Source organism: Podarcis vaucheri (genome assembly GCF_965113315.1).
Source record: "Podarcis vaucheri genome assembly, chromosome: 2".
NCBI lineage: Eukaryota > Metazoa > Chordata > Lepidosauria > Squamata > Lacertidae > Podarcis > Podarcis vaucheri.
Window position 1 is genome coordinate 129392563 of NC_138760.1, and position 26518 is coordinate 129419080.

The 26518-nt window shown below is 46.5% G+C and overlaps 1 protein-coding gene across 1 annotated transcript in view; it reads right to left on the bottom strand.

The window, feature by feature from the left end:
- Positions 1-2129: 2129 nt before the first annotated feature.
- The window catches only part of LOC309526236 (alpha-2-macroglobulin-like), a gene marked incomplete at its 5' end in the record, with an annotated part of 58009 nt that continues 33620 nt past the window's right edge, over positions 2130-26518 (bottom strand). Inside the window, 19 exon segments of the mRNA XM_082212150.1 lie at positions 2130-2612; positions 2839-2880; positions 3105-3207; positions 6344-6412; positions 7435-7525; positions 7818-7945; positions 9869-10087; positions 12619-12861; positions 12863-13011; positions 13433-13598; positions 15009-15083; positions 16160-16316; positions 16843-16927; positions 18685-18861; positions 20649-20735; positions 21619-21670; positions 23123-23244; positions 24604-24730; positions 24904-25138. Coding sequence (XP_082068276.1) covers positions 2527-2612; positions 2839-2880; positions 3105-3207; positions 6344-6412; positions 7435-7525; positions 7818-7945; positions 9869-10087; positions 12619-12861; positions 12863-13011; positions 13433-13598; positions 15009-15083; positions 16160-16316; positions 16843-16927; positions 18685-18861; positions 20649-20735; positions 21619-21670; positions 23123-23244; positions 24604-24730; positions 24904-25138 — 2413 coding nt within the window. The 3' untranslated portion in view covers positions 2130-2526.

The window sequence follows — 26518 nt, forward strand, 5'->3', positions numbered from 1 at the left end:
TTTCTCTACAAATGCATGTTACAGAATTGTATGAATCCTTAATTTATCTGACTGGTTATTCTCAATAAGAAGTTTGTGAGTGCTTATTCTAAACCTGCCAAGGAGTCCGATTCACTTTGTTGTTTATTTAAGTACTTTGTAAAAGGTTCCCATTCATCTTTAAAGTCACAGTTGTCCTTGTCCCGTAGTTTATGTGTCAATTTTGCTAATTCTGCGTAGTCCATCAGTTTCTCTTTAGTCGGGGTTGGGTCTAAGTGATTCAATATACACTGGACTCATTTTTGTTCTGTTTCTGTCATCCGCACCCTGAGAAGTAGAGGATTTCTTCTTCCCATTCTTTGGCTGTTTCCTCTCATGCCTGTCTGGGTTTTCTTTAATTTCCAAACATCTTTCTTCCTGCTTCCTTCTTGCCTGTTTCTGACAACATCATCAGATGCTTCATATAATCCACATTGTTCTTCCCATCATCTCCTGGAGGGGGTAGACCAGGAGAAGAAAATCTATAATGCTCAGGTCCTGCTTGTGAAGAGAATCAGAACTTACAGGGTTAACAGTTCTGAGTGACGTCTCACATTCTGAGGCGTGGTTATGTTCACATACAGGAACGTTCTCTGTGTGTGATCTCTCTTTCGGTTTTGACCGAGAGGCGAAAGATGTGCGCTCTTTCGCCGGGCTAATTTATGATGTTTTTCTACACGATTAAAGACTGTTGGAGATAAGCAAGAAAGCCTGCGTGCAGTCTGATTTATTACGCACACATTGCAACAGTTTTCTACTGCTGCGGAGACTCTGCTGAAGGACGCTGAAGGACGCTGACAGTGAGCTACCCACGGGAGTCCAGTGTGGCGCAGGGAAACGTGCCGGACTCCATCAACAAGCCACACTGCTTGTGGGTTTCCTAGAGGCATCTGCTTGGCCACTGTGAGATCAGGATGCTGGACTATAAGGGCCATGGGCCTGATCCACCAGGACTCTTCTTATGTTCTTTCATCTGCTCCATCTGAAGCTACACACACACAAACCGCATGCACCCTTCAGCAGCAACCTGCTTTATGCGTTTGCTGCTCAACTGGCTGCTCAACCCTAATGCTGTTTGATTTTGGCCAGTTGGAAAACTAAAATGCATCAGAGAATATAAAACACCAAAAATAAATGGTTGGATTCGCACCACATCTCACCCCAGAAATGCCCACAGAGATATGCTTGGGACATGACTGGAATCAAAAATAGGATTCTCTTTTATTTTATCCTGTAGAGGGAAATTGAAGCCATACAGAAGGGTCTCAAAATGAAAAGAAAAAACAATAGAGGAGGTGCCTGAGTTTGTAGCGATCCGCTCTTCTTCCTTTTGTTATTCCGGGTTTTGCCAGAGCAGGCTGCAGTTCAGACCTTTGGGACTATCAAGGGGTGGAATAAACAAATTGGGCCACACACTTCCGCTTGTCCCATTTCTAGAAAAAATCCCTTTACCCCACTACTTTCCCTTGGATAACCCTCTCTTGAGCGCTAAATCAGAGCAAACCTCAAGATGGAGAAAACCCAATCAATGTTTGCTCCGACTCAGCGGTAAAAAGTGGCTTTTTCCCAGGGGAAAACAGAGATGTGGATGAGCCTTGCATTTGGAGAAATCCTTCTTCCCTCTTCACAGCCACTGCTCTGTCCCCCCTCCTTATCCGGTGGAAGGAAGATAATAATAATAATAATAATAATAATAATAATAATAATAATAATACTTTTTTATTTATACCCCGCCCTTCCCGGTTCAGAAAACTGGGCTCAGGGCAGCTAACAACAAATTAAAAACACTTAATTGATGCAACAAGAAACAGCATAAAATGCAGTATAAAACGTGAGTAACAATAAATTCAGAATTAAAAAATCAATTTAGGGGGGAAATCCATCCAATAAACATTAGACGATCACCAGGGCTCGCTGGCTAAATTAGCCCTGTTTGGGTCAGCGAGGAGACCAGACGCCAGCAGAGTCTGCCTGGGAAGCGATGGGCTGTCATTCATTCCCCTGTTTAGTTTCGGCTGCAGTGGAGGAAAGAGCGTAAGAATCTCCTTTGGCCAAGCATTCACCCACAAGTGTCCCAATATGCTCTGGGGAAACAGAGGCAGGAGATACAGATGGCAGCCCCCCTCCAACCCCCCCCATATGCCCAACTACTGCCATTTCATGCCCTTCCCCAAACCTGGCAGCCCAGGTGGGGCCCCTCAATCTGCCCAACAGGAGGCGTGGCCTCCATTCAAGTCGCTTTAATCCAGGACGCTAAATCCATTGTTCCCAAAATGGGCAGTACCATGCCCTGGGGGGCAGTGGGATGACTTGGGGTGGTGCTAAGAGGCAAGGGGGCAGCAAGGGGGGCGGTGCTGGAAGTGCAAATGACTATCAGGCTTTAAAAAACTGGCAGCACTGCATCAAACTCATCCGTTTTGTTGAACCAATGAAAGAGTTGAACTGGGTTTTGCATAAACATGCAATTCATTGCCACTGTTTTGAATTTTATTGTGTTATTGCCTTCATTCATGGGTCGTGAAAACTGCTGTTTTGAATAATGCTTTTTATAGGGTAGGGTAGGACATAGCTGTCAACTTTTCTTGCGAGGAATCCTATTTGGAATAAGGGAATTTTCCATTTAAAAAGGGAAACATTGACAACTATGAGGGGAGGATGATTTTGGGGGAACCAAGGGGGCAGAGGCCCTAAAAGGTTTGGAAACCACTCCCCTATATCATGTCCTGCCCCCCGAAGAAAGCTGGATTATGGTCTGGGATGGCCTTTGGTAGTTTCGAGCCAGTTCAGATTTGCACAAGGCAATCTCTGTTCATACTCTACCTGTACTGCAGGGGGCGCTGTACTCTGCATCAGCACTATCATCTGGAAAGAGAGGGAAGCAACAGAGAAAGATGGTCAGGCCAGCCTCTGCCCCCCAGAGCTTTCTCCATCACCACTTTTAGACAAGTGGGTGGTTTTTAAGGGGTTGGTTGCAGAATGCTCATAAAAGCACCTATTGCACGACAGTTCTAAATTTTGCTTTGGGAGTTAACTAAGAAGTGGGATATGTGAACCTTAATGGTCTTCAATGTGGGGGTCTTTCTCACCTGTTTCATAGTAATCATAGACTCTTGCCACAGCCGGCTTTAAGTTCTGGACAGGCACATCCTGCTCCACAGTGAAGGTGTAGCTCTGGGTCATGTTGGTCACCTGTGGACAAGCAGGTGGGATCATCACTTGAGATACAGAATCACAAGACTGCTGAGATTCTGTGTCCAGAAGAATCTGAAGAAGTGTGCATGCACACGAAAGCTCATACCAAGAACTAACTTAGTTGGTCTTTAAGGTGCTACTGGAAGGAAATTTTTTATTGTGTCCAGAGATGAGGGTGATCGACTACATGGAATTGGCAGAAATGACTGGCAGAATCCGAGACCGGGGAGAAGAGTTGGTGAAAGAAGACTGGAAGAAATTTAAAGACTATTTACAGAAATATTGTAAAATTAATGAATGTTAGAAGGATGTTGGATAGAAACTAAGGGGTTTCCAGCTGTAATGCTTTAGGAGATACGAAAAAAAAGGTTTATAAATGGGTAAAAGCTTAATGGTAAGGATTTGCTGAAAAAACAAATTGAAGTGGAATACAAAGAAGGGAGGTATGAAGAGGTCTGGGGAAATAAGCGTAAGATATGTTATGGAAAATTATCTGTTTTTTAACTGTTTTTATGTTGTATTTTGTTCCTTTTAATTTTTTATTTTTTTCATTGTTATATTTTAAAAAACTTTAATAAATATCTTGGGGGGGGGGGAGAGATTCTGTGTCCAGGGCAGCTGTCTACTCGCTCCATCTGGTGCGCAGGCTGAGACCCTCCTTGCCCACAGACCGACTCGCCAGAGTGGTGCATGCTCTGGTTATCTTCCACTTGGACTACTGCAATGCGCTCTATGTGGGGCTACCTTTTAGGTGATCCAGAAACTACAACTAATCCACAACGTGGCAGCTAGACTGGTGACTGGGAGTGGCCGCGGAGACCATATAACACCAGTCCTGGAAGACCTTCCTTGGCTCCCAGTACGTTTCCGAGCACAATTCAAAGTGTTGGTGCTGACCTTTAAAGCTCTAAAGAGCCTCTGTCCAGTATACCTGAAGGAGCGTCTCCACCCCCATCGTTCAGCCTGGACACTGAGGTCCAGTTCCGAGGGCCTTCTGGCAGTTCCCTCACTGTGAAAAGTGAGGTTACAGGGAACAAGGCAGCCCTGTTTAGGGAAGTTTTTAATATTCTGTTGGGAGCCTCCCAGAGTGGCTGGGGAAACCCAGGCAGATGTGCAGGGTATTAATAATAATAATAATAATAATAATAATAATAATAATAATAATAATAATAATTAGTTCCAGATATGAGTCAACTGGCAGCTAAGACAGACCTTCACACACCCAGCAAAGAAATGGCGGAGGGCATGAACAAAACTTTGTCTTTTCTCTAGGACGGCTTCTCCAGAAGGTTCATTTCGCCGTATCTGAGAGGCCCCCTTCTGCAATGGGTGTGTAAGGAGCACTGGTGGGATTGTTTAGGGCTTCTGGTTTGTCAGTGCCTCTCTCACACACAGTTACAATCTTCCCCATCTGATGCTCTGCACATCTCCAGCGGCTACAATGAGCAGCGTTCAGAGCGGTACCCTGAATGCCAAGCCTTCTGTCCCAACGAACTCCAACCTTCTATGCGGGAAGGAAATCTCCTCCACAGGCTCCCCACCATCCCTCTGTCCTTCCTTGAGGTGAAGAAGAGGAAAGGTTTGAACAGCATCATCCTCTCTTCCCTCCTCTCACATAGCCAAGTGATTGTGGAATCACAGAATCAATATTGCAGTACTCCCATTATGCAGTTTGGAGGTGCAATGGCTGGTTTGCAATGAGAGAGAGAGAGAGAGAGGAGCTCAACCAGTGCCCTGGTAGCTTATCCATGTTTCCAAAGGAATGAGTGTGAGGAGAAAATCCCACCTTCCTCTCACTCTGCCCCCCGGTGCACCCAAATAATAATAATAGTAATAGTAGTAAAAAAGGTAAAGGTACCCCTGCCCGTACAGGCCAGTCTTGCCAGACTCTAGGGTTGTGCGCCCATCTCACTCAAGAGGCCGGGGGCCAGCGCTGTCCGGAGACACTTCCGGGTCACGTGGCCAGCGTGACATCGCTGCTCTGGCGAGCCAGAGCCGCACACGGAAACGCCGTTTACCTTCCCGCTTGTAAGCGGTCCCTATTTATCTACTTGCACCCGGTGGTGCTTTCGAACTGCTAGGTTGGCAGGCGCTGGGACCGAACGACGGGAGTGCACCCCACCGCAGGGATTCGAACCGCTGACCTTTCGATCGGCAAGCCCTAGGCGCTGAGGCTTTTACCCACAGCGCTACCTGCGTCCCTCCTAGTAATAGTAGTAGAAGTAGTAGTAGTAGTAATAATAATAATAATAATAATAATAATAATAATATTTATACCCCGCCCATCTGGCTGGGCTTCCCCAGCCACTCTGGGTAGCGTCCAACAAAATATTAAAATACTGTAATACATCAAACATTAAAAGCTTCCCTAAACAGGGCTGCCTTCAGGTTTCTTCTAAAAGTCTGGTAGCTGTTTTTCTCTTTAACATCTGCTGGGAGGGCGTTCCACAGGGCAGGTGCCACTACCGAGAAGGCCCTCTGCCTGGTTCCCTGTAACTTGGCTTCTCGCAGTGAGGGAACTGCCAAAAGGCCCTCGGAGCTGGACCTCAGTGTCCGGGTAGAACGATGGGGGTGGAGACGCTCCTTCAGGTATACTGGACCAAAGGAGAGATTCTCCTGCCTCCTGTCTCTGCCCTCTTTTGTCAGGGACTGGACAGAAGAGGAGGGCTAGGGATCGCCTCCTCTTTCTCTTCTGCATCCATTGGAGGAGGAGGGGGTGGGGGGATTGCCCCCCCTTTCTCCAGCAGTTTCAGGAGAAGAGAGAAACAGGATTGCATTACAGCAGAACGCAGAGCTGCCAAGTTATGAGCTGTTAGGAGAAGGAGGGGGAGAACTGGCAGCAGAGACAGAGCATAGAAGCGCCACCATCCCCACGGACTCTCCGCTCACTTAGAATTCAAGGGCAAAGGGCTCAATGACATTTGTCTTCTGAGGCCCTCCATGGAGCCAGGTACTGTTGCAGGGGAAAGACGGGGAGGACCTCAAAGCGAGCAACATCACTGTGGAGTTCAGGGCTGGGTTCTTTGTCTTGCAACACAATGACTGAATAAAACCATAAATACGAACTTTCTTGTTTCTTCCTTGATTCTCCCGGGGGAGGAGAGAATTGCCCAAGCCTGACATCTTTGCTTACCTTCTCCAAATACAGCAGGACATGACTGGTGCTCATTTCCGTGCGCTGGACCAGATTGTGGCTTTCCAGCTGGTGGGCGCAAAATGAAGATTGTTGTTGTTTCTTTATTTCATAAAATTCGTACACTTATTGACTGTAAAAAAGCAACCTCAAAGCAGTTCATGAAAAAGATAAAATCATAAATCTCTGAATAAGAAACATCAGCAACAATAATTTGAAACTTTCAAAAAGTTAATATAGCAGTAGTCTGCTATAACAGATTAAAACAGATTAAAGCTAAAACAGATTAAAACTCGCATTCGCTTCCTAAGCACCTGGGTTGGCTTGTCAAAACAAGAATGTTTTTAACAGTTGCCTGGTGTCAAGAGGCAGGGAGTTCCACAGTGCAGGTGCTGCCACACTAGAAGATTGAGTTCTTACAAATGCAGAACGGGTATTATGCGGCAAATGTAACAATGCCAGTTCCACCAGTCGAAGGGGTCGAGTGGGCATATATGGGGAAAGGCGATCTCTGAAGCCTCAGGGAGAGCAGCATAGTCTACCTTAAGGTGAGGGCAAGGAGAGCCTTCTCTGTAGTCCTGGCAGAGGAGGTTGAGCTGTGTGGTGTTCTTGGCTTATATTCATTCATTCATTCATTCATTCATTCATTCATTCGACTTATTAGTCACTTGTCACGCGAAGGTCTCCAAGTGACTTACCTAGTGGCTAGTGGACATTGCAAGCTAGTACAACATTCGCAGCCCCAAGATATGATTATGCCCGTTAGATCAGCTGACTTTAAAACCAAAACGGGATTGGACAATCCCATGGCCAATTACTGTATCCATCAGCTGCAAAAGCTCACTGGCGTCCTCTGTGAACAAAGGTTGCAGGCCTCAGAGTAGCAAAGTTTGGAGACAGCCTAACAAACACAAGGAGAAGTCCCGCTTGTGAGACACCCAGAGGGATCCTCGTGGCTGTTTTTGGAGAGAGGATGCCTGGGGCAGGTAGGCAATATGGCAAAGGCAGCTCTTGTCTTCTCAAGTCTCCTACAGCCAAGGAAGTAGGCTGCTGTTTGTGGCGGGGCCTTCACACACAAACGAAGCTCTTACCTGCTTTACGGATGGCTTCACTGGGACGAATCCTGAGAGCATCTCAACATCGACGATGGCCATGTTGGAGGCCAGTCGATTGCCGGTGTAACTGAGAACCCAAAGAGAGAGGGGAAACAATCGCACCACTCTTCGCCCCTGACAGCCCACCCCGTAACCATCTATCCATCTTCTAATACAGCCTTTCTCAACCTGTGGGTCCCCAGATGTTGTTGAACTACAACTCCCATCACCCCTAGCTAGCAAGGCCAGAGCGCAGGGATGATGGGAGCTGTAGTCCAACAACATCTGGGGACCCACAGGTTGAGAACCTCTGTTCTAATACATCCTGATTGTGGGGTGGTCCAGATTCCCAAATAGCCTTGGCCAATGAAAGGGACTACCTGACATTGATGGCAACGTCAAATGTTTTGTGGGCTTTGGGTCCAGCGCAGGTCTCTGGAACTGTGCGCACCTCCAGCGTGAACGGTGCCTCTTCCTGGTGTGGATGCACGTTGTATTTCAAAGTGGTCTGGAAAAGAAACAGGACTCTAATAATAATTAGTAATTTTATTATTTATAAATAACTCTGGGTGGCTTCCAGCACACATAAAAACATAGTAAAACATCAAACATTTAAAAAATTCCCGATACAGGGCTGCCTTCAGATGTCTTCTAAAAGTTGTGTAGTTCTTTTATCTCCTTGACTTCTGATGGGTCTCTCTCTCTCTCTCTCTGCATGAGGCATGACCCAGGTTTCCAACAGTGACTTGGACAGCAACTCAGAGGGTAAGAGCCTCTGGAACCAGGAGGGCAGTAGCACAGCCAACCAAGGTGTCAGGTGTGCGTGCAAGAGCCAGGCCCTGTGACCAATAGGACTTTGCAGGACTTGTTCTGAAGAGGCAAGGTGCGGCCACACAGGTGAGGCCAATTGGTAACTCAGAGCACCTGGTGGCAAGAGCTGGGAAGGGATAGAAGGTCAACATTTCCCTTCGGCTCTTTGCCACAGTGACACGCTTCCTGCCTTGCTGTGTTTGGCTTTTTGCTTCCTGATCCTTGAACCTTGGCTTCTTGACTCCCTGCTTCTTGACCCTCGGACCCTTGACTTCATGACTCCTTGCTTCTTGACCCTCGGACCCTTGGCTTCTTGACTCCCAGCTCTCTGACCCTTGGACTCTTGGCTTCCTGACCCCCATTCCTGCTCCCACCCGGTCATTTTGCCCCTGGTCCTGATGTCCCCTGCCAGGATTTCGATCACCTGTGAACCAGACTGTGACACAAGGGGCTAATATGGATCTTGACATCACTGAGCCCATCAACCAATGCAGCCCCCTAGCCAATACCCCCAGATGGGCCAGAGTCCTCACACCTGAGGGCTGTATGAGAGTTAGCAGAGAGAGGACACAGGCCCTAGCTTCAGGCTGGAGGTCTGCCCCTTTAAGGGTGGAGGGTCTTAGAGACAATATAATGGTTCGGTTAGCATCTAGCCTTTGCTGGGACAACTTATCCCTTCATTGGCACATCTCTAGGATTCTGAATGACCTATTTCCATTCCCTGGCTTGCTAAATTCCGACAAGCCCTTGCTTACTGGTCATAGAACCATAGTAGAGTTGGAAGGGATCCCAAGGATCATTTGTCCAACCCCATGAAATGCAGGAATCCTAGCTAAGGAATCCCTAACGGATGGCCATCCCAACTCCATTTAAAATCTCCAGTGAAGGACTGTCCACTACCCTCCAAACAGCTCTTACTGTCAGAAAGTTCTTCCCAATGATTAGTTAGAATCTCTTTTATTTTGAACCCATTGGTTTGGGTCCTACCCACCGGAGCAGCAGAAAACAAGCTTGCTCCATCCTCCATGTGACAGCCCTTCAGATGTTTGAAGTTGACTCTCATGTCACCTCTCAGTCTTCTCTTCTCCAGACCAAAGATACCCAGCTCCCTCAACTGTTCCTCCTAAGGCTTGGTTTCCAGACCCTTGATCATCTGCACACATTCCAGCTTTTCAATACCTTTCTTAAACTTTGGTGCCCATAATTGGACACAATACTCCAGGCATTGGTACTATTACTTCTCTTGATCTGGACACAATGCTTCCACTGATGCAGTCTAGAACTGCATTAGCTTCTTGGCTAACACAATGTTGACCCCTAGATCATTTCCAAACATACTGCTGCCAAGATCGGGGTCCCCCTATCCTTTTGTTCTTGCTACCTGCTCGGGGCAACTGCCCCAACTTGGTTTCTCCATACTCCACCAGAAGGAGCTGATCATTTCTAGGGCAGGGCAATGTCTTCCAAAGCAAAGCTGCCACCGCCTTGTGCAACCCCAACAGTCTCGTGGGCCACCCGATCTTTGCGCCAGGCAGTGCTGGCCCAGGCAGTTGTGTTGCTGTGATCCATGTCACACCTTTCTCTTTCCCAGGCACCCATCCCGGGTGGGACACTCACTCACCTGGACGTGGGCACAGCCTTCCCCCGTGGCCGTGCTGACGTAGTCCCCTGGCACTCTGGGCAGAGCCTGGCACTGGAGAAGCAGGCAGTTGGTGCTGTCCACATGGAACTGCCTCAGGACGCCCCCTGTGGAGCTCAGGGTCACTTCTGGGCCCATGCTTCTGTTGTAATAGGTGAAGGCACTGTAGAGGGAGAGCGCCTGGAGGGCAACCACAGTGTCCTGCAACACAGACCAAGGGGAAGGTGGGCATGGACCTTGTTGTAGAGAGGACAGTCCTCAGTTTGAAGTTGTCCCCTGGTTGAAGTCCAGTTATCATAGACTAGTAGAACTGCAGACTTGGAAGGGCTCCCTAATTGTCATCCATCTTGTCATGAATCCTACTCCTTTTGATCCAGAGCAGATTCCAATGTACAGTTAGCAACTTAAACACGTTGCCACTTTTGCCATCTAGGCTGCGTCGCTGGGCAGGGCCCCGCCCAGGGGTAGCTCCACCGACCAATTAGTGTCAGCAGGAGGCGTGGCCGTGGGAAATTTAAATCATGGCATGGCCAGAGAGCCCTCCTCTCGCGCCCTTCACACCAGCCATTTGGTATACACCTACCTTGTAGCAATCGTCACAACTTTGTGAGGTTAGGCGTTGAGTAAGCCTTTGTTTGGATGGAGGGAGGTTACTATCCACTAGGGAACTGCGGGTCACCGGGCCTTGGCACACAAGAGTTGCCCATCCGGACAGCAGACTAGGCAGGCACAGAGGTCAAGGTCCTCCTTGCTCTAGTCTTGCATTTCTATACATTACAGTAATCATTTCCACATTTCCAGCTCTTTCTCTGCACAAGTCTGTTGTCCTCTTTTGTTGGGAATGCATTTCCACTTTGTGGAGTAATTATAATTATAATTATAATTATAATTATAATTTATTTATACCCCGCCCATCTGACTGGGTCTCCCCAGCTTTCTGGGCGGCTTCCAACCAAATATCAAAAACAATACAGAGTCAGACATTAAAAACCTCCCTAAACAGGGCCGCCTTCGGGTGTCTTTTAAAAGTAAAATAGTTGTTTGTTGCTTTGACATCTGCTGGGAGGGCGTTCCACAGGGCAGGCGCCACTACTGAGAAGGCCCTCTGCCTGGTTCCCTGTAACCTCACTTCTCACAGCAAGGGAACTGCCAGGAGGCCGTCAGAGCTGGATCACAGTGTCCGGGCTGGATGATGGAGGTGGAGATGATCCTTCTGGTATACTGGACAGAGGCCCTTTAGGACTTTAAAGGTCAGCACCAACACTTTGAATTGTGCTCAGAAACGTACTGGGAGCCAATGAAGATCTTTCAGGACCGGTGTTATATGGTCTTGGCGGCCACTCCCAGTCACCAGTCTAGCTGCCGTATTCTGGATTAATTGCAGTTTCCGAGTCACCTTCAAAGGTAGCCCCACATGGAGGATGTATAAGTGGCCCCAATGAGCAAGAGAGTTTTCCCTAGGGATGTGGACATCATATAGAATTATAGAGTTGGAAGAGACCACAAGGGCCATCGAGTCCAACCCCCTGCCAAGCAGGAAACACCATCAGAGCACTCCTGACATATGGTTGTCAAGCCTCTGCTTAAAGACCTCCAAAGTAGGAGACTCCACCACACTCCTTGGCAGCAAATTCCACTGTCAAACAGCTCTTACTGTCAGGAAGTTCTTCCTAATGTTTAGGTGGAATCTTCTTTCTTGTAGTTTGGATCCATTGCTCCGTGTCCGCTTCTCTGGAGCAGCAGAAAACAACCTTTCTCCCTCCTCTATGTGACATCCTTTTATATATTTGATCATGGCTATCATATCACCCCTTAACCTCCTTTTCTCCAGGCTAAACATGCCCAGCTCCCTTAGCCGTTCCTCAAAAGGTATACCCCAATCTGCCAGGGAAGAAGCTGACCGAGGGGGACATCAATGGTCACCTCAAAGTTATTGTGAGGATTTGGGTTCCTTGGGGTTTGCATTCTCAGCCAAGGCATCCAAACTTTGGCAACATCCTCAACGGGCCCTGGACTTTCCATTACCATACCCCAATTTCCTATGATTGAGAGATCTTTTTTTTTTAATTGACTTAAAAAAAAATTATACAGACAGCAAAACAAAGCACTCTAAATTAACATTGGCTTCTACCGATAAGAAATAATAATAACTATTACAATAATGAAAAAACAAAAAGTACATTTACTTCCACTTTTAAACTTCTATTCTGGTTATAATATATTACTATTCTATAAGAATCTATTATATCCTTTGCTGTCCCATATATTATTTTATTTCCCAATTTCAACCTAACCCTCCCCTCCTCCCCACTGCTTCCCTTCACCTGTGTGAGATCTTCCCATCATAATATATTTTTTTCTAGTTGCTTTGATAAAATAGAGTAACTTGAAAACTGTTAAATTATAATTACTTCTTTTGTCCTTACTCGCTTAACAATTGCCTATTAAGAGTTCTGCTTTAACACCATATTTCTTTGTGTGTTCTCCTATGCATTCCCATTGTGTATAGAATTTTTGATTGGAATTTTTTATTGGATTTCAAGGGTTTGCAGCAGCCCTGACAGCTTGCTGTGCCTTCCCATCACTCCTTGCAGACTTTGGTCTGGATCCCTGGAAGGAGAGAATGGCAGGGAAGGAAGGAAGGAAGGAAGGAAGGAAGGAAGGAAGGAAGGAAGGAAGGAAGGAAGGAAGGAAGGAAGGAAGGAAGGAAGGAAGGAAGGAAGGAGGCTTACCTGAGTGGAGGAGAAGCCCCCAGTGGGGTTCCTTTGCCGGCTGAGCCACCTGACAATGCGGGTGGCTGTCCACAGCTCTTGCCGGGATGGCGCTGGCTGTTTGGTCATGTAACTCAGGAGGACGTAGGCTGTCATCTCCACCTCCGCAGACGGAGCCCGGGGAGGACCAAAGAATGAAAGGTACGTGTCCACCTCTTTCTTTCCAGGCCGCTGCCAGTGAAGGGAGGCATGCTCTTCAGGGAGGGAAGGAGTCGTTAATGTTTGGGTCGAGCAACCCAGGCACCACTAACAATGTCGGTGCTGTGGAATGTGGGAAGAGGGCCAGGATCCAAACTGTTTGGATCCTGAGAAGAAGGCGGATCTTTGGACTGGTGGTTTTGTCTGCATTGCCAACTATTCATTCCCACCAGGGAATGAGGAGCCAGATTTTCAAGGGGAGAATAATAATAATAATAATAATAATAATAATAATAATAATAATAATAATTTATTATTTATAACCCGCCCATCTGGCTGTTTCCCCAGCCACTCTGGGCAGCTCCCAATCGAGTGTTAAAAACAATACAGCATTAAATATTAAAAACTTCCCTAAACAGGGCTGCCTTCAGATGTCTTTTAAAGATAAGATAGCTGCTTATTTCCTTGACATCTGAAGGGAGGGCGTTCCACAGGGCGGGCGCCACCACCGAGAAGGCCCTCTGTCTGGTTCCCTGTAACCTCACTTCTCGCAATGAGGGAACCGCCAGAAGGCCCTCGGAGCTGAAGAAGAGTTGAGTACTACACCCTTCCCTTCCACCCAGAGATCCGTTCTCACCTTCTTGCACGGCTTTCTCGTAGAGTAACTGCAACATTTTCTGCCTCTGCTCCTCCTTCCCTGCCAGGGCAAAGGAATAAGCCAGCAAGGCCAGGCTGTAGACGTGGATCTCTTTCGCCTGAGCCGCCGTCTCCAGGCAGAACAGGGCATTACGCAGGGTGGGATGCTGTGGAGAGAAGGGAGGGAGGAGAGGCTTAGCCCAAGCCATTGTAGCTGTTTCAGAAGGCCTGGGGTCAAGCCGTAGGTGGTGGCTGGAATAGCAGAGTCAGGCCCACCCGCTGCAGGAAGCTGGGCAGAGCAAAGACATAAGAACGTCAGAAGAGCGCCTCAGATCACACAAAGGACCCATCTAGTCTGGCACCCTGTTCTCACAACCAGCTGCCTCTGGAAAACCCCTTTCATTTTTATTCATTTATTAAATTTCTTTACCTTTTCTATGCTTTTCCAGCTGCACTGGCTCCCGGTGGAGTACAGGGTCAGATTTAAGGTGCTGCTTTTGACCTTTAAAGCCCTTCATGGCCTAGGACCCTCGTACCTACGGGACCGCCTCTCCTGGTCTGCCCCACGGAGAGCCTCAAGGTCCATAAATAGCAACACCCTAGAGGTCCCGGGCCCTAAGGAAGTCAGATTAGCCTCAACCAGAGCCAGGGCCTTTTCAGCACTGGCTCCGACCTGGTGGAACGCTCTGCCTCATGAGACCAGGGCCCTGCGGGATCTGATTTCTTTCCGCAGGGCCTGTAAGACAGAGTTGTTCCGCCTGGGCTTTCGCTTGGAATCAACATCATCCCCTCCCTCTCTTTCCTTTTTCCTTTCTCCTTCTGTGATGGAACTCCTATTTGGGGACTTCCATGGCTTTTTTCTGGCCCACATAGGACCAGTCTGGATAGTTGGCCTTGGTGAAGATGTGACATTTTCATCCCCAAAAAGTTTTTGATTTGAGTTTCCATTGAAAGGAGGCTGCATTTTAATGTTTTAATGTTGTATTTTAATCTTGTTTTTAAGTTGTATTTCAATCAATTTGTTTTTATATCGGGTGTTAGCCGCCCTGATCCTGGTCTTGGCTGGGGAGGGTGGGGTATAAATAAAAATTATTATTATTATTATTATTATTATTATTATTATTATTATTACCACCTTTCATCCAAGGGATGTGTCCTGCATCTCCCCCACTGTAATGAAGAAAACCCATCTTAAGCAAACCAGGAAAATTCTCAGGTCTGCCAGGATAGCGAAACAAATTCCCGCCACAGAACGCATGAAGGCCACTTGCTAGACTTGAGTTAGAGAACATCTGTGGTTGACTACAGAGCCCGTCATCCCTGAGCATTAGCCATGTTGGCTGGGGCAGATGGAAGTTGTAGTCCGACCAGATCTGGAGGGTCATGGGTTCTCCTGCCTTCTGCACGAGAAAGAAGGCTGGTTGCTTTGCTTGAGAAGGAAACATGCACCCCACTTGTTTGTTGATTTGGAATTTGCCGGGAGACATTCAGCTGTGATTGTGGGGGGCACCTCTTGCCTGCCCTGCATGACTGTTTGTTCCACAATGGGCTTCGGGAAGGAGAAGACAGATACTTACATCAAGAGGCAGGTGGCTCTCCAGCAAAGCAGCAGTGATGTAGGCAGAGAGACTGATCTCGTCATCCACCCCACCCTGTTGGAAGGAAAGCGGAAAAGGCCTCAGCGCCATGGGGTGTGTGAAGGTCCTTCTCCATCTCCCAAGATCCACCTTCTCCAAAACCCACCCGATTCTAGGATGCACTTCTTCTGACTGTCCACCATACTTAGAGCTCTGGTCCACATGGGTCTCCTATCATGGATGGTTTCCATGCAAATGGTCCCATTCCTACTCTCCATTCCAGTTCTGCACTGCTTCCCGCCCAGGTGCACTGGGTTCCGCCCTTCATTGGGGGTGCCTGTCGTGTATGTATGATGTCACACATTGCTGGGCCTTCCAGAGAGTGTTATGGTCCTCCCACAGCTGTGATGAACCCCATTGGGCCTCGTCGAACCATGTGATGTCACATGTGCAATGCATTGGGTCAACCGGCCGGGCACCCACACTGTAATGTGCTCTACGTGGGGCTACCTTTAAGGCCCTAAATGGCCTTGGGCCAGTATACCTGAAGGAACATCTCCACCCCATCGTCCAGCCCAGACACTGAAGTCCAGCGCCGAGGGCCTTCTGGCGGTTCCCTCACTGAAGGAAGTGCAGTTACAGGGAGCCAGGCAGAGGGCCTTCTCAGTAGTGGCACCCACCCTGTGGAACGCCCTCCCATCAGATGTCAAGGAGATAAAGAACTATCCGACTTTTAAAAGACATCTGAAGGGAAGTTTTTAATGCTTGATGTTTTGTTGTATTCTGTTGGGAGCCGCCCAGAGCGGCTGGGGAAACCCAACCAGATGGGCAGGGTATAAATAATATATTATTATTGTATTATTATTATTATTATTATTATTATTATTATTATTATTATTATTATTATGGCACCCCAGAGATGGGATCTATGTTCCCACCTATCTTCTCTTCTCATGGTATCTTCCACACTACAACTTCCTCAGTCCAGAGGCCTCAGAAAGAGCTCAAGAGAACAGCGTAAGATAATCACACCATGACAATTTCCAACTTAATTCAGCCCAAAAGGCCAACACAAACCACACTGGTGAATTTTTGTTTCTGAGGTTGCCCCAGCATCTGGTTCTGACTGCATTCTCTCCCTCTCTCTGTACCTTCAGAGCGTTGTTCCAGAGGGTCCCGATGCTTCTGAAGCAGCCATTCTCTCTCTGCCTTGCAGCCAGATACGCCTGCGCGTCCTGGATGTGTTTTTCTTCCACAAAGATGTAGGGTCTGGCTCGGGAAAAGGACTTGAGCGTAAATGCCGTCAGCCTGCAAGAAAGCCACCGAGCACAGCAGAGTCAGGCACCAGTGCCAATGCATTGGGGGAAATTTGAAAGGTAGAAGCCCAGAAATGTGCCCTTTGACAGGACCTCAGAATGAATAATATTGGATGCAACACCAGGAAAGCATTTTCACGTATGAGACAAAAAATCGACAGCTTAAGCTAAGGAATACAGAATTGTATTAAGATAGAATATATCCTGGGGTGGGGATTGTGGAAATTGCAGGCTGGTTAGCTTAACATCTGTCCCAGGAAAGAATTGTCAAGGATAAAATTACCAAGCATATAGAAGAACAAGCCTTGCTGACGTAGAACCAGCATGGCTTCTGCAAGGACAAGTCCTGTCCCACAAACCTATAGAGCCCTATGAGAGTGTCCACAAGCGTATAGATAAGGGTGAGCCAGCTGACATAGTGTATTTGGACTTTCAAGGCAATTCAACCAGGTAACCTCCCCCTGCTCAACATGTATGTATATGCCTGGCATAAATGAGGCAGCCTCTGTCAATCTCACCAGGTGTTCCCTGGGCTCCGGTTATCTTGTCCAAAGGTGCTATAGGAGCCATCATAGTGCTTGTAGTTCAGTTGCCTCTGGTAGCCTGAAATGCAAGGAGAATCGGGGTGGGGTTTTTTTTGCCCTTTTTAAATCTTCTTGATAAAATTTGCAACTGACCCAAAACTCAACAGAGGCATCTTCTATGGAAAGAAGCAGTAAAGCAACAAAAAAGCACAAGGTTGAATATTTTCTTGAGACTTACAATTCTGAAACCTGATAAACAAGGACTACTTTCCTATTTTGCGCCTATCATTTTGTGAATTATGTCTGTTTGTTGTTGTTTAGTCGTGTCCGACTCTTCGTGACCCCCTGGACCAGAGCACGCCAGGCACTCCTGTCTTCCACTGCCTCCCACAGTTTGGTCAAACTCATGCTGGTAGCTTCGAGAACACTGTCCCACCATCTCGTCCTCTGTCATCCCCTTCTCCTTGTGCCCTCCATCTTTCCCAACATCAGGGTCTTTTCCAGGGAGTCTTCTCTTCTCATGAGGTGGCCAAAGTCTTGGAGCCTCAGCTTCAGGATCTGTCCTTCCAGTGAGCCCTCAGGGCTGATTTCCTTAAGAATGGAGAATAATTCCTCCATTCTTAAGGAAATCCATTCTTAAGGAATTATGTCTACTTCTGCAATAATAGGAGAGGAGTGTGCTCTTTATGGCAATGCTACATTCAGTGTTTTCCTAAATGCTACCTAAAACTCGTCAGATATGCCATTTTGGGGGAAGGAAGTAGTAAGATTGCATATCATTTAACATTTATTTTTTATCCATTTTTTTAAAAAATTAAATCTTTATACCGCCCTTCACCCAAAGATCCCAGGGCTGTTCACAGTAAAAAAACATACAAAATAAAGACACAAAATACATGATAAAAACAAGAACAAAACAAATTCATAACCCTGTTGATAAATGCTGCTATCCACTCACCCCACAGAGAGGCAGAAAGAAAGTGGGTACAAAAACACACACCTATTTCATTCAAGGGATCTGAGTAGAACCAGCAGAATTAATCCGAGCCTTTTAGAGCACATAGAGTTGAAGGAGGAAGTGAGAAAGAGCACCACTCTTCCAACTTCCTCCTTTGGCTCCATGTACTTTTCAGGGGGAGGGACGCGGGTGGCGCTGTGGGTTAAACCACAGAGCCTAGGACTTGCTGATCAGAAGGTTGGTGGTTCAAATCCCCACGACGGGGTGAGCTTCCGTTGTTTGGTCCCTACTTGCTACCTGCTCCTGCCAACCTAGCAGTTTGAAAGCACGTCAAAGTGCAAGTAGATAAATAGGTACCGCTCCAGCGGGAAGGTAAAGGGCGTTTCTGTGCGCTGCTCTGGATCGCCAGAAGCGGCTTAGTCATGCTGGCCACATGACCCGGAAGCTGTACGCCGGCTCCCTCGGCCAATAAAGCGAGATGAGCGCTGCAACCCCAGAGTCGTCTGTGATTGGACCTAACGGTCAGGGGTACCTTTACCTTTACTTTTACTTTTCAAGGGAGGAAGGTTTACTCAGCCACACAACCAAGGGGGCGGTGATGGATGCTCAGAGGCTATCAAGAGAAGACACGCCACCCTCAGTTTCTCAATAGTTTCAAAGTGTGTCCTGAACTCAAAGCCCCAGTGATTAAAATTGGTCCCTACTAGCAATCCAACAACTAGTGTGGTAGTTAATTAATGTATTGATTTCAGTCCAGTAAAGCCAGCAGCCATGCTTATAAATATGTTCTGAGTGAATCCACATTGTTCCTCCCGCCCTGCAGGAAACAACAAATGTAGAATTCCCCCGTACATCTTCTCCTCACAAGTTTTTCTCACCAGCCACTAAGTATCCGATGGCCTTGGACTTCACCGCCTCAGTCAGCTGCTCAGTCTTATTCAGGTACTCCAGGATGTAGATGTTGGGGGCAAAGAGGGCCATGTTCTGCTCCCCACAGCCATAGGGCATCTGAAGAAGCTGGTGGAGGTTCTCTATAGCTGATCCGAGGATGTTCCCTGGGATGTGGGAAGAGGAGGGGAGGGAAAAGATTGGTTGGAATATGAGGGGATGGTGCAGAGCCACCAAGTGAAACGCATGACAAAAGAAAACATCAAAGCAATGCAAATTTTCATAAGGAATAATAATAATAATAATAATAATAATAATAATAATAATAATAATGTATTTATACCCCGCCCATCTGGCTGGGTTTCCCCAGCCACTCTGGGAGGCTCCCAATTGAGTGTTAAAAACAATACAGCATTAAATATTAAAAACTTCCATAAACACAGATCAGGAAATCACAGATCAGGGAGTGGGAGGGGGAAATAGTTCAGGTGGAAATGTACGTAATGAAAATGCTGTGGAGGAGAGAATGGCCAGATGGAAGCAGATAAATATTAAGTGCTAATAAGATAGAAATCTATGCAATGTGTATTAGCAACATAACACCTGCCTGCCTTGTATGTTTAATCTAACAAGTGCAAGTTCAGCCGTACCTCAGAAGTCGAACAGAATCCATTCCGGAAGTCCGTTTGACTTCCCAAATGTTGGACTTCCAAAGCGCGGCTTCTGTTTAGCTGCAGTCAATCTGAAACCGCAGACGCCCCATTGGAAATTCCGCTTCCAAAAGAACATTTGAAAACCGGACCACTTACCTCCGGTTTTCGATCATTTGGGAGCCAGAATGTTTGACTCCCAAGGCATTCGGGAGCCGAGGTACGACTGTACACTGATTAAAAGCTATTTGTTATTTAAACTTTAAAAAGAGTGTGTGTTTTGCGTAATTTTTATAGAACGGAAAAGGGAACTAGTTAAAGGGTTAAACAACCCGGTCTCCTCCCTTCACATAGTTCTGTAAATGGGAACTAGAGTCTAATTCCCACATATTATCAGTGCCAGATTACATGAGAAATGACTGGGCTCAGATGGAGGCATAATTAAGGAGGCAAGGAGAGGCCAGGCCAAGAAAGAATGTGCTAGAGTAAGGGAAAAGACAAGAAGAAAATAAGCGCAAATATTTACAGCATGTAACATTCAGTTCCAGAAAGATACATTCTTTTCCAGCATACTCCATTTCATTACCCCTGCCACTTGATTTCCCTTCCCAAACGTTTGCTAGCATCCCATGCCCATGGTGCATGCTCAGTCCTCATTGAGCTGTTCCATTCCACCCCAGCTCTAGCCCTTAGCTCTCCTTCCACAACTTTGTTTGCTACTTCTGCAAATCTTGGGTCTCCTCCTAGCCTGCTGACTGTCGGAGCCTCTGTACGACCCAACTGTAAAGGCTACTCCTCCGGCTCTCCTCTGACGGTGATTAACGACCTAAGCCTTTGAATGAGACTTCAGGTGAATGAGACTTCAGGCACGCTCCCCTTTAAGCAGAGTACCCAGACAGCAGCAGAAGGAGACATGAAATATGTGCTACATTGCTGCTTTATTTCTGACTACGCAGGACAGAAAAGAATATGCATCTGCTCTCTGTGAGAGATAGAAAACAACAGGAAAAAAGAAACAGGAAACCAGTAACTTCAACATCCGTCTCCCGTGAGACAGTCTGGAATGTCAACAGAGTCTTGTGACTCCAAGAACTACACAGTGGCATAACAGAAACCTAACACTGACATCTATGTGGTCGGTGCTGTCTTGACTTCATAAGCAACTGCACTCAGCCCAGGACACTGGAACAGGAGAGAGCTATTCACATGCGGAAGGGTGAAGACTGGGCCAGATGGTGTGGAATATAGAGCATTTACACAGGGTCTCCGTGAAGCCCGAGTCCCAGAAAGTTTTCATGACTTACCCAGCACACAGAAGGAGGCCCTGGCTGAGCCCTCCACCACATTGCCTGGCAGCTTTAAAGAAACAGGTTGTGATGACCTCGGCTTCTCTGGAAGCAGAACAGAGAGAGTTTTGATCATTCCTGTTGCCTGATATTACAGCCTCTCTTCCAGTTAGCGGGAACATTTGCAAGCCTACTCTTCGTTCCCTTCCAGGTTTGAGGAGCGATGGGCTGATAATTTATGGCTGGTTTCAAAGGAGTTTTGGAAGCAAGAAACAAGAAGACCCTCTCTTGGGCTCAAGGGAGAGGGATGCATTGTATTTGACTTGATATGCATAAATATTATTGCTTGTAATAGTTGCCATCCTGCAAGCAAAGAGTCATCTTCAAAGTCTTGTGTGTGGAGTCTACTTCATCACTAGGGCTTTGAGGGTGAAAGCACTGAATCACTCTACATGACTCAGAAAAATAGCTAACAAAGGGTGTGTAATTACTACTATAAATAATAATAATAGTAATAATAATTGTCACTTTGCTTCACTCTGTGAGAAAAGCAACTAATTTGTTAACTTTTTTTTTAACCAATGACTGGAAATGGTTTATTGAATATTTACAGATAAATTATAAACAGATAAAAACATTGCCAGGATTATTGTAATAACCTGCAGTTTTATAAGAGTATATATTAAAAGAAGATGAATAAATGAGTAAATTAAGTGAATTTGGACATGCAGAAGTTATTAAAATCTAATTTAAGGAACTGCTGAAAGAGGGGGAAGGAAGCTGAGTTTTGAAATGTCAAAATGATTGTAAAATCAGTGAAATGTATAAACTGAAAAGTATAAATAAATAAATAAATAAATAAGAGAAAATCAACTGATGATGATGATGTCGATGATGATGTTTCTGTATGGTGCAGTTGTGCCCTTTCCAGTTATGTGAGATTCATGCAGAGAAATGGGTAGGAATTCCTCCATTAGCCGTCACTTACCAACTGCACATAGCAGGTTGTTGAAGACCACGTCCCTCTCAACGCCTTCTGGCTTCATGAGAGGAGAGAAAAGAAAAGGAGAGGGGAGAATGAAATAAATTCTGCATTCTAGCAGTGTGCAGAAAGAAATACAGTCATACCTCGGGTTGAATGTGCTTCAAGTTGAGCTCTTTTGGGTTGTGATCCGCGGCAACCCAGAAGTAAACAAGCACGTTACTTCCGGGTTTCACTGCTCGCGCATGCACAGATGCTCAAAATGACGTCACGTGCCTGCGCAGAAGCAGGAAAACGTGACCCGCGCACGTGCAGTCGCGTCTTATGTTCTATTCAGGATGTGAACGGGGCTCTGGAACTGATCCCATTCGCATCCCGAGGTACCACTGTAGTCTGGTTGGAAGGATAAAGAAAACTTAAGGTGTATTCCTCATGGCAAACAAAGCCATTCTAAATGTTATTTGGTTATTACAAACCCTAAGGTCCCTGTGTATGAATTTTACATGCAGCCAAGATAGAGCCAATAAGTTAACACACTGGCATATGCTAGCTCACATTGACTGAAAATTGGAAAATAAGCAGGAAACAGACCCTGAAAGGAAAAAGTTTGCCTTACTATTAAGAAATCAATATTTTAAACATCAAACAAAACAACTCTGAGCTTTTTTTTGAGGGAAGCTGACCAAAGTTATTGAGCTTTTTTGAGTTGCCTTATTTCAAGAGCCCAAGCCAAGTGTATAAAACGACCCCAAATTTTGGACTACATTTTTTTTAGCAAAATCACCGTCTTATATACAGGAGAATACAGTCATTGCTGAAAGAGAAGGAATCAGTAAGGAGGAAGTTCCGTTTCTCTCTTTATTCCCCAATGATTCCGGCAACTTATTGCAAACGTTGTTGCTTTGCCATGCCCTCCAGCCTTCCTCCAGTGACAATGGTGGGAGGAAGAAGCAGGACAATCCGGAATCAAATCAAAAACCAGGACGGCTTCTGTAAATCCGAGACTGTCCTTGGAAAATAGGGACACTTGGAGGGTCTGCTTTACTCCCCACAAAATCACACTTATGCAACCCCAAATCAAGATTAAAGCAGCCCTCGTACCCAGGGGCATAGGAAGAGGGGTGGGGCGGGCGGACTGCCCCGGGTGCCCTCACTGAGGGGGGGGACATTCGGCGCGCCACCCGCCTGTGATTCCCAAGCCTACCCTCAGCCGTCGGGGTAAGGGGGGAGTTGCGCCGCTTTGCCGGTGGCGTTTCCCCCTTCCCCCTTCGTTTTGACAACTTGGGGGAGGCTTGGGAATCACGGGCAGGCGGCGCACCAAATGTCCACCATGCGCGGCTCGCTCTGCACCCATGAGCGGCTCACTTCGTCCCCAGCTGCAGGGCACACATGCTGCTCCGGGAACCCGAGCGGCGATCCTGCGCCTGGGAGGGCACCCTCCACGCCGTGCCCCCCTCGGGAGCGTGCCCACCCTGGGCAATGCAGACATATGCTCTGCCGCCACTCGTACCTTGACCAAAAGGGATTTGATCACAGTGTCCTTCTGCCCTTTGTGGAGTGTCTCCACTATTTCGTTCCCACACAGCTGTTCAGAGTTCAGGGCTTCAGCGCTCGCTGTGAAGTTTATTTCTCCTAGAAGAGAAAAAAGGGCCGCCCTCATTCTATTTTGTTAATAGCATGGTTCACTTGCAATCCTTTCCATTCTTATTAGGTTATTTAAAGTTGGAAGAGAAATCAATGCCTACCGAAAATGTCGGCAGTAGCCAAATTTGCCATGGACTCTAAAAATACAGCACAGTCATACTTCGAGTTGCGTCTGCTTCACGCTGCGTTTTTTCTGGTTACGAACGCGGCAAACCCAGAAGTGTTTACTTCCAGGTTCACCACTTTGTACATGCGCAGGAGCGATCTGCACTCTTTGCGCATGCGCACTCTATCGCATCACATGCACTGCTTACGGACTTTTCGTGGTGCAAATGGCACCCCGGAACGGATCACGTCCGTAAGTAGAGGTACCACTGTATTTGATCAAGTTGATGGACTATGCCGAAATGGCTAAAATGACTGAAAGAATCAGAAATCAGGAAGACCAAAAATTTAATAAGGAATGGGGAAAATTTATAGTTTATCTTAAAAACCGTTGTAAACAGTTAAAATCGTTAGTAGGATTGGAGTAACACTTGTAGTTTAATGGTGAATTTTGGACACAATGGAGATGTAAAAGATTTGGATTATCATAAAAGATGCAGGAGGAAAGGACTAACAATAGGACCCACAAAGGGGAGGAGGGAAGTCCAGGAGTTCTTTGGAATCTTGTTTCTATGTTGTATGTATGTTGGATATCTGACTGTAAATTTTTAATCTGAAAAATATATATATTGTATTTATATGCTGGAAGTGCGCGCACGCGCGCACGCACACACACGCACACACAAACTTTCACTGCAATCTGAAGGTGGTAATTCTGTAGGAGGAATCAGGACTCCTTGCATTTATACATATCCCTGATCTAAGGGTTTGGTAAAGGTAAAAGGTAAAGGACCCCTGGGTGGTTAAGTCCAGTCCAGGTGGTTAAGTCCAGTGGTGCCCCGCAAGACGAATGCCTCGCAAGACGGAAAATGAGCTAGACGAAAGGGTTTTTCGTTTTTGAGCTGCTTCGCAAGACGAATTTCCCTATGGGCTTGCTCCGCAAGACGAAAACGTCTTGCGAGTGTTCCGATTTTTTTCGCTTTCCCCCCTTTTTCTAAGCCGCTAATAGCCTTTTAGCCGCTAAGCCGCTAAGCCTTTAATAGCTGCTAATCCGCTAAACCGCTAATAGAGCTAATCCGCTAAGCCGCTAATAGGGTTGCTTTGCAAGACGAAAAAACCGCTAGATGAAGAGACTCACGGAACGGATTATTTTCGTCTTGCGAGGCACCACTGTATGTGGTTACGGCGCTCATCTCGCTTTCAGACCGTGGTGGTTACCCAGTTCCTAGCAATGCTGCTTACCCAGAGATTTGGGAGTTACCGTCCAAGAGACCGTTTTCCTTTCGTTGGCACACAGGCAGTAAGATTCCTCCTCCTTCTCCACAGGGGAAGCCACAAACTCAGCAGAGGGAGCCAGCGAGATACTGACCTGTCCATGAACAGAAAGGCGTTAGCGGGGAGGGAACTAAAGTCTCTCGCCACTCAAGAGACTGGGGTGCCTGCAGCAATATGATTCCGTGCCTAGGCGATCCAAATTCTATGCCAAGGAAAAGAGGGCGAGGAGTTTTCGGGAATCGGGAGCCAAGCTAGGGCGTTCCTCACCTTGACGCAGCGCTGCATGTAAGTGAAGACAGTGGCCTTCAGGGTGAACGCTTCGCCCCGCACCACAGAGTAGGGCAAGGTCAGATCAAGGAAGAATGGCTGGAAGGCTTTGAGAGAGGCAGTCTGGGCCAGGCCAAAGCCCACATCCGGGGACAAGCAGAAAGCTCCTGCCTTCCACTCGGTGATGGTGTCCGGAATGGTCACGGGGATGTCAATCTCGCCTTGGGACTCGCCGCTGAGGGACAGAGAAGAACAGGAATCAAAGAATCACAGAGTTTGAAGGGGTCCCAAGGGTTTTATATATATGTATATGTATATACATATACGTATACATATCTTTTCAGATATACACATTCCATTGATTTTACAGTTATTTTGACATTTTAAAACTTGACTTCCTTCCCCCTCTTTCTGCGGTTCCTTAAGTTTGTTTTTAATATCTTCTGCATATCCAAATTAACTTAACATATTTATTTATCTTCTTTGAATATATACTCTTATGTAACTGCAGGTTATTACAATAATCCTGCCAGTCTTTTTATCTGTTTACAATTTGTCTGTAAATATTCAATAAACCATTTCCATTCTTTTATTAAAAGTTTGTTATCTTGATTTCTTATTCTTCTGGAAAGTTTTGCCATTTCTGCATATTCCATACGTTTTCATATCCATTCCTCCTTTGCTGGGACTTCTGCTTCGTTCCATTTGGTGGCAAGTAACATTCTTGCTGCTGTAGTCGTATACATGAATAAATTTCTATACAATTTAAGTAGTTCTGTCCCTATAATTCCCAAGAGAAAGGCTTCTGGTGTTTTTTTTACAAACATTATTTTAAACATCCTTTTCATTTCATTGTATATCATTTCCCAGTAAGCCTTAACCTTACCACAAGGTAAGTAAGGTTACCACATGAGTTTGGATTTGATATCCCACTTTATCACTACCCTAAAGAGTCCCTAAGCGGCTAACATTCTCCTTTCCCTTCCTCCCCCACAACAAACACTCTGTGAGGTGAGTGGGGCTGAGAGACTTCAGAGAAGTGTGACTAGCCCAAGGTCACCCAGCAGCTGCATGTGGAGGAGCGGGGAAGCGAACCCGGTTCCCCAGATCACAAGTGTACCATTCTTAACCACTACATCACACTGGCACCACACATATGATAAAAATAACCTTCTTTCTCTTTACATTTCCAACATTTATTTGATTTAGTTTTGTACATTTTTGCCAATTTACTCGGTGTTTGATACCATCGATAGGACCCCAAGCCTCATCTAGTCCACTGAACAATTCCCAGCTAACAAATCGCTGACAGATGGCCATCCAAGCTCTGCTTAAAAGCCTCCAGGGAAGGAGAGTCCACCACCTTCTGAGGGAGTCCATACCAAACAGCTCTGACCACCATAATGTTTAGTCAGAATCTCCTTTAACTTGAATCCATTGATTTGGGCCCTGCCCTCTGGAGCAGCAGAAAACAAGTTCCATAGAATCATACTTGGAAGGGACCCCAAGGGCCATCTAGTACAAGCCTGCTGAGAATTCCACTCCACCTTAAGGAACAGACATGTGGAATTGTTGCATGTCACATGTCTGTTTACATTCCAGCACAGTATGCTGG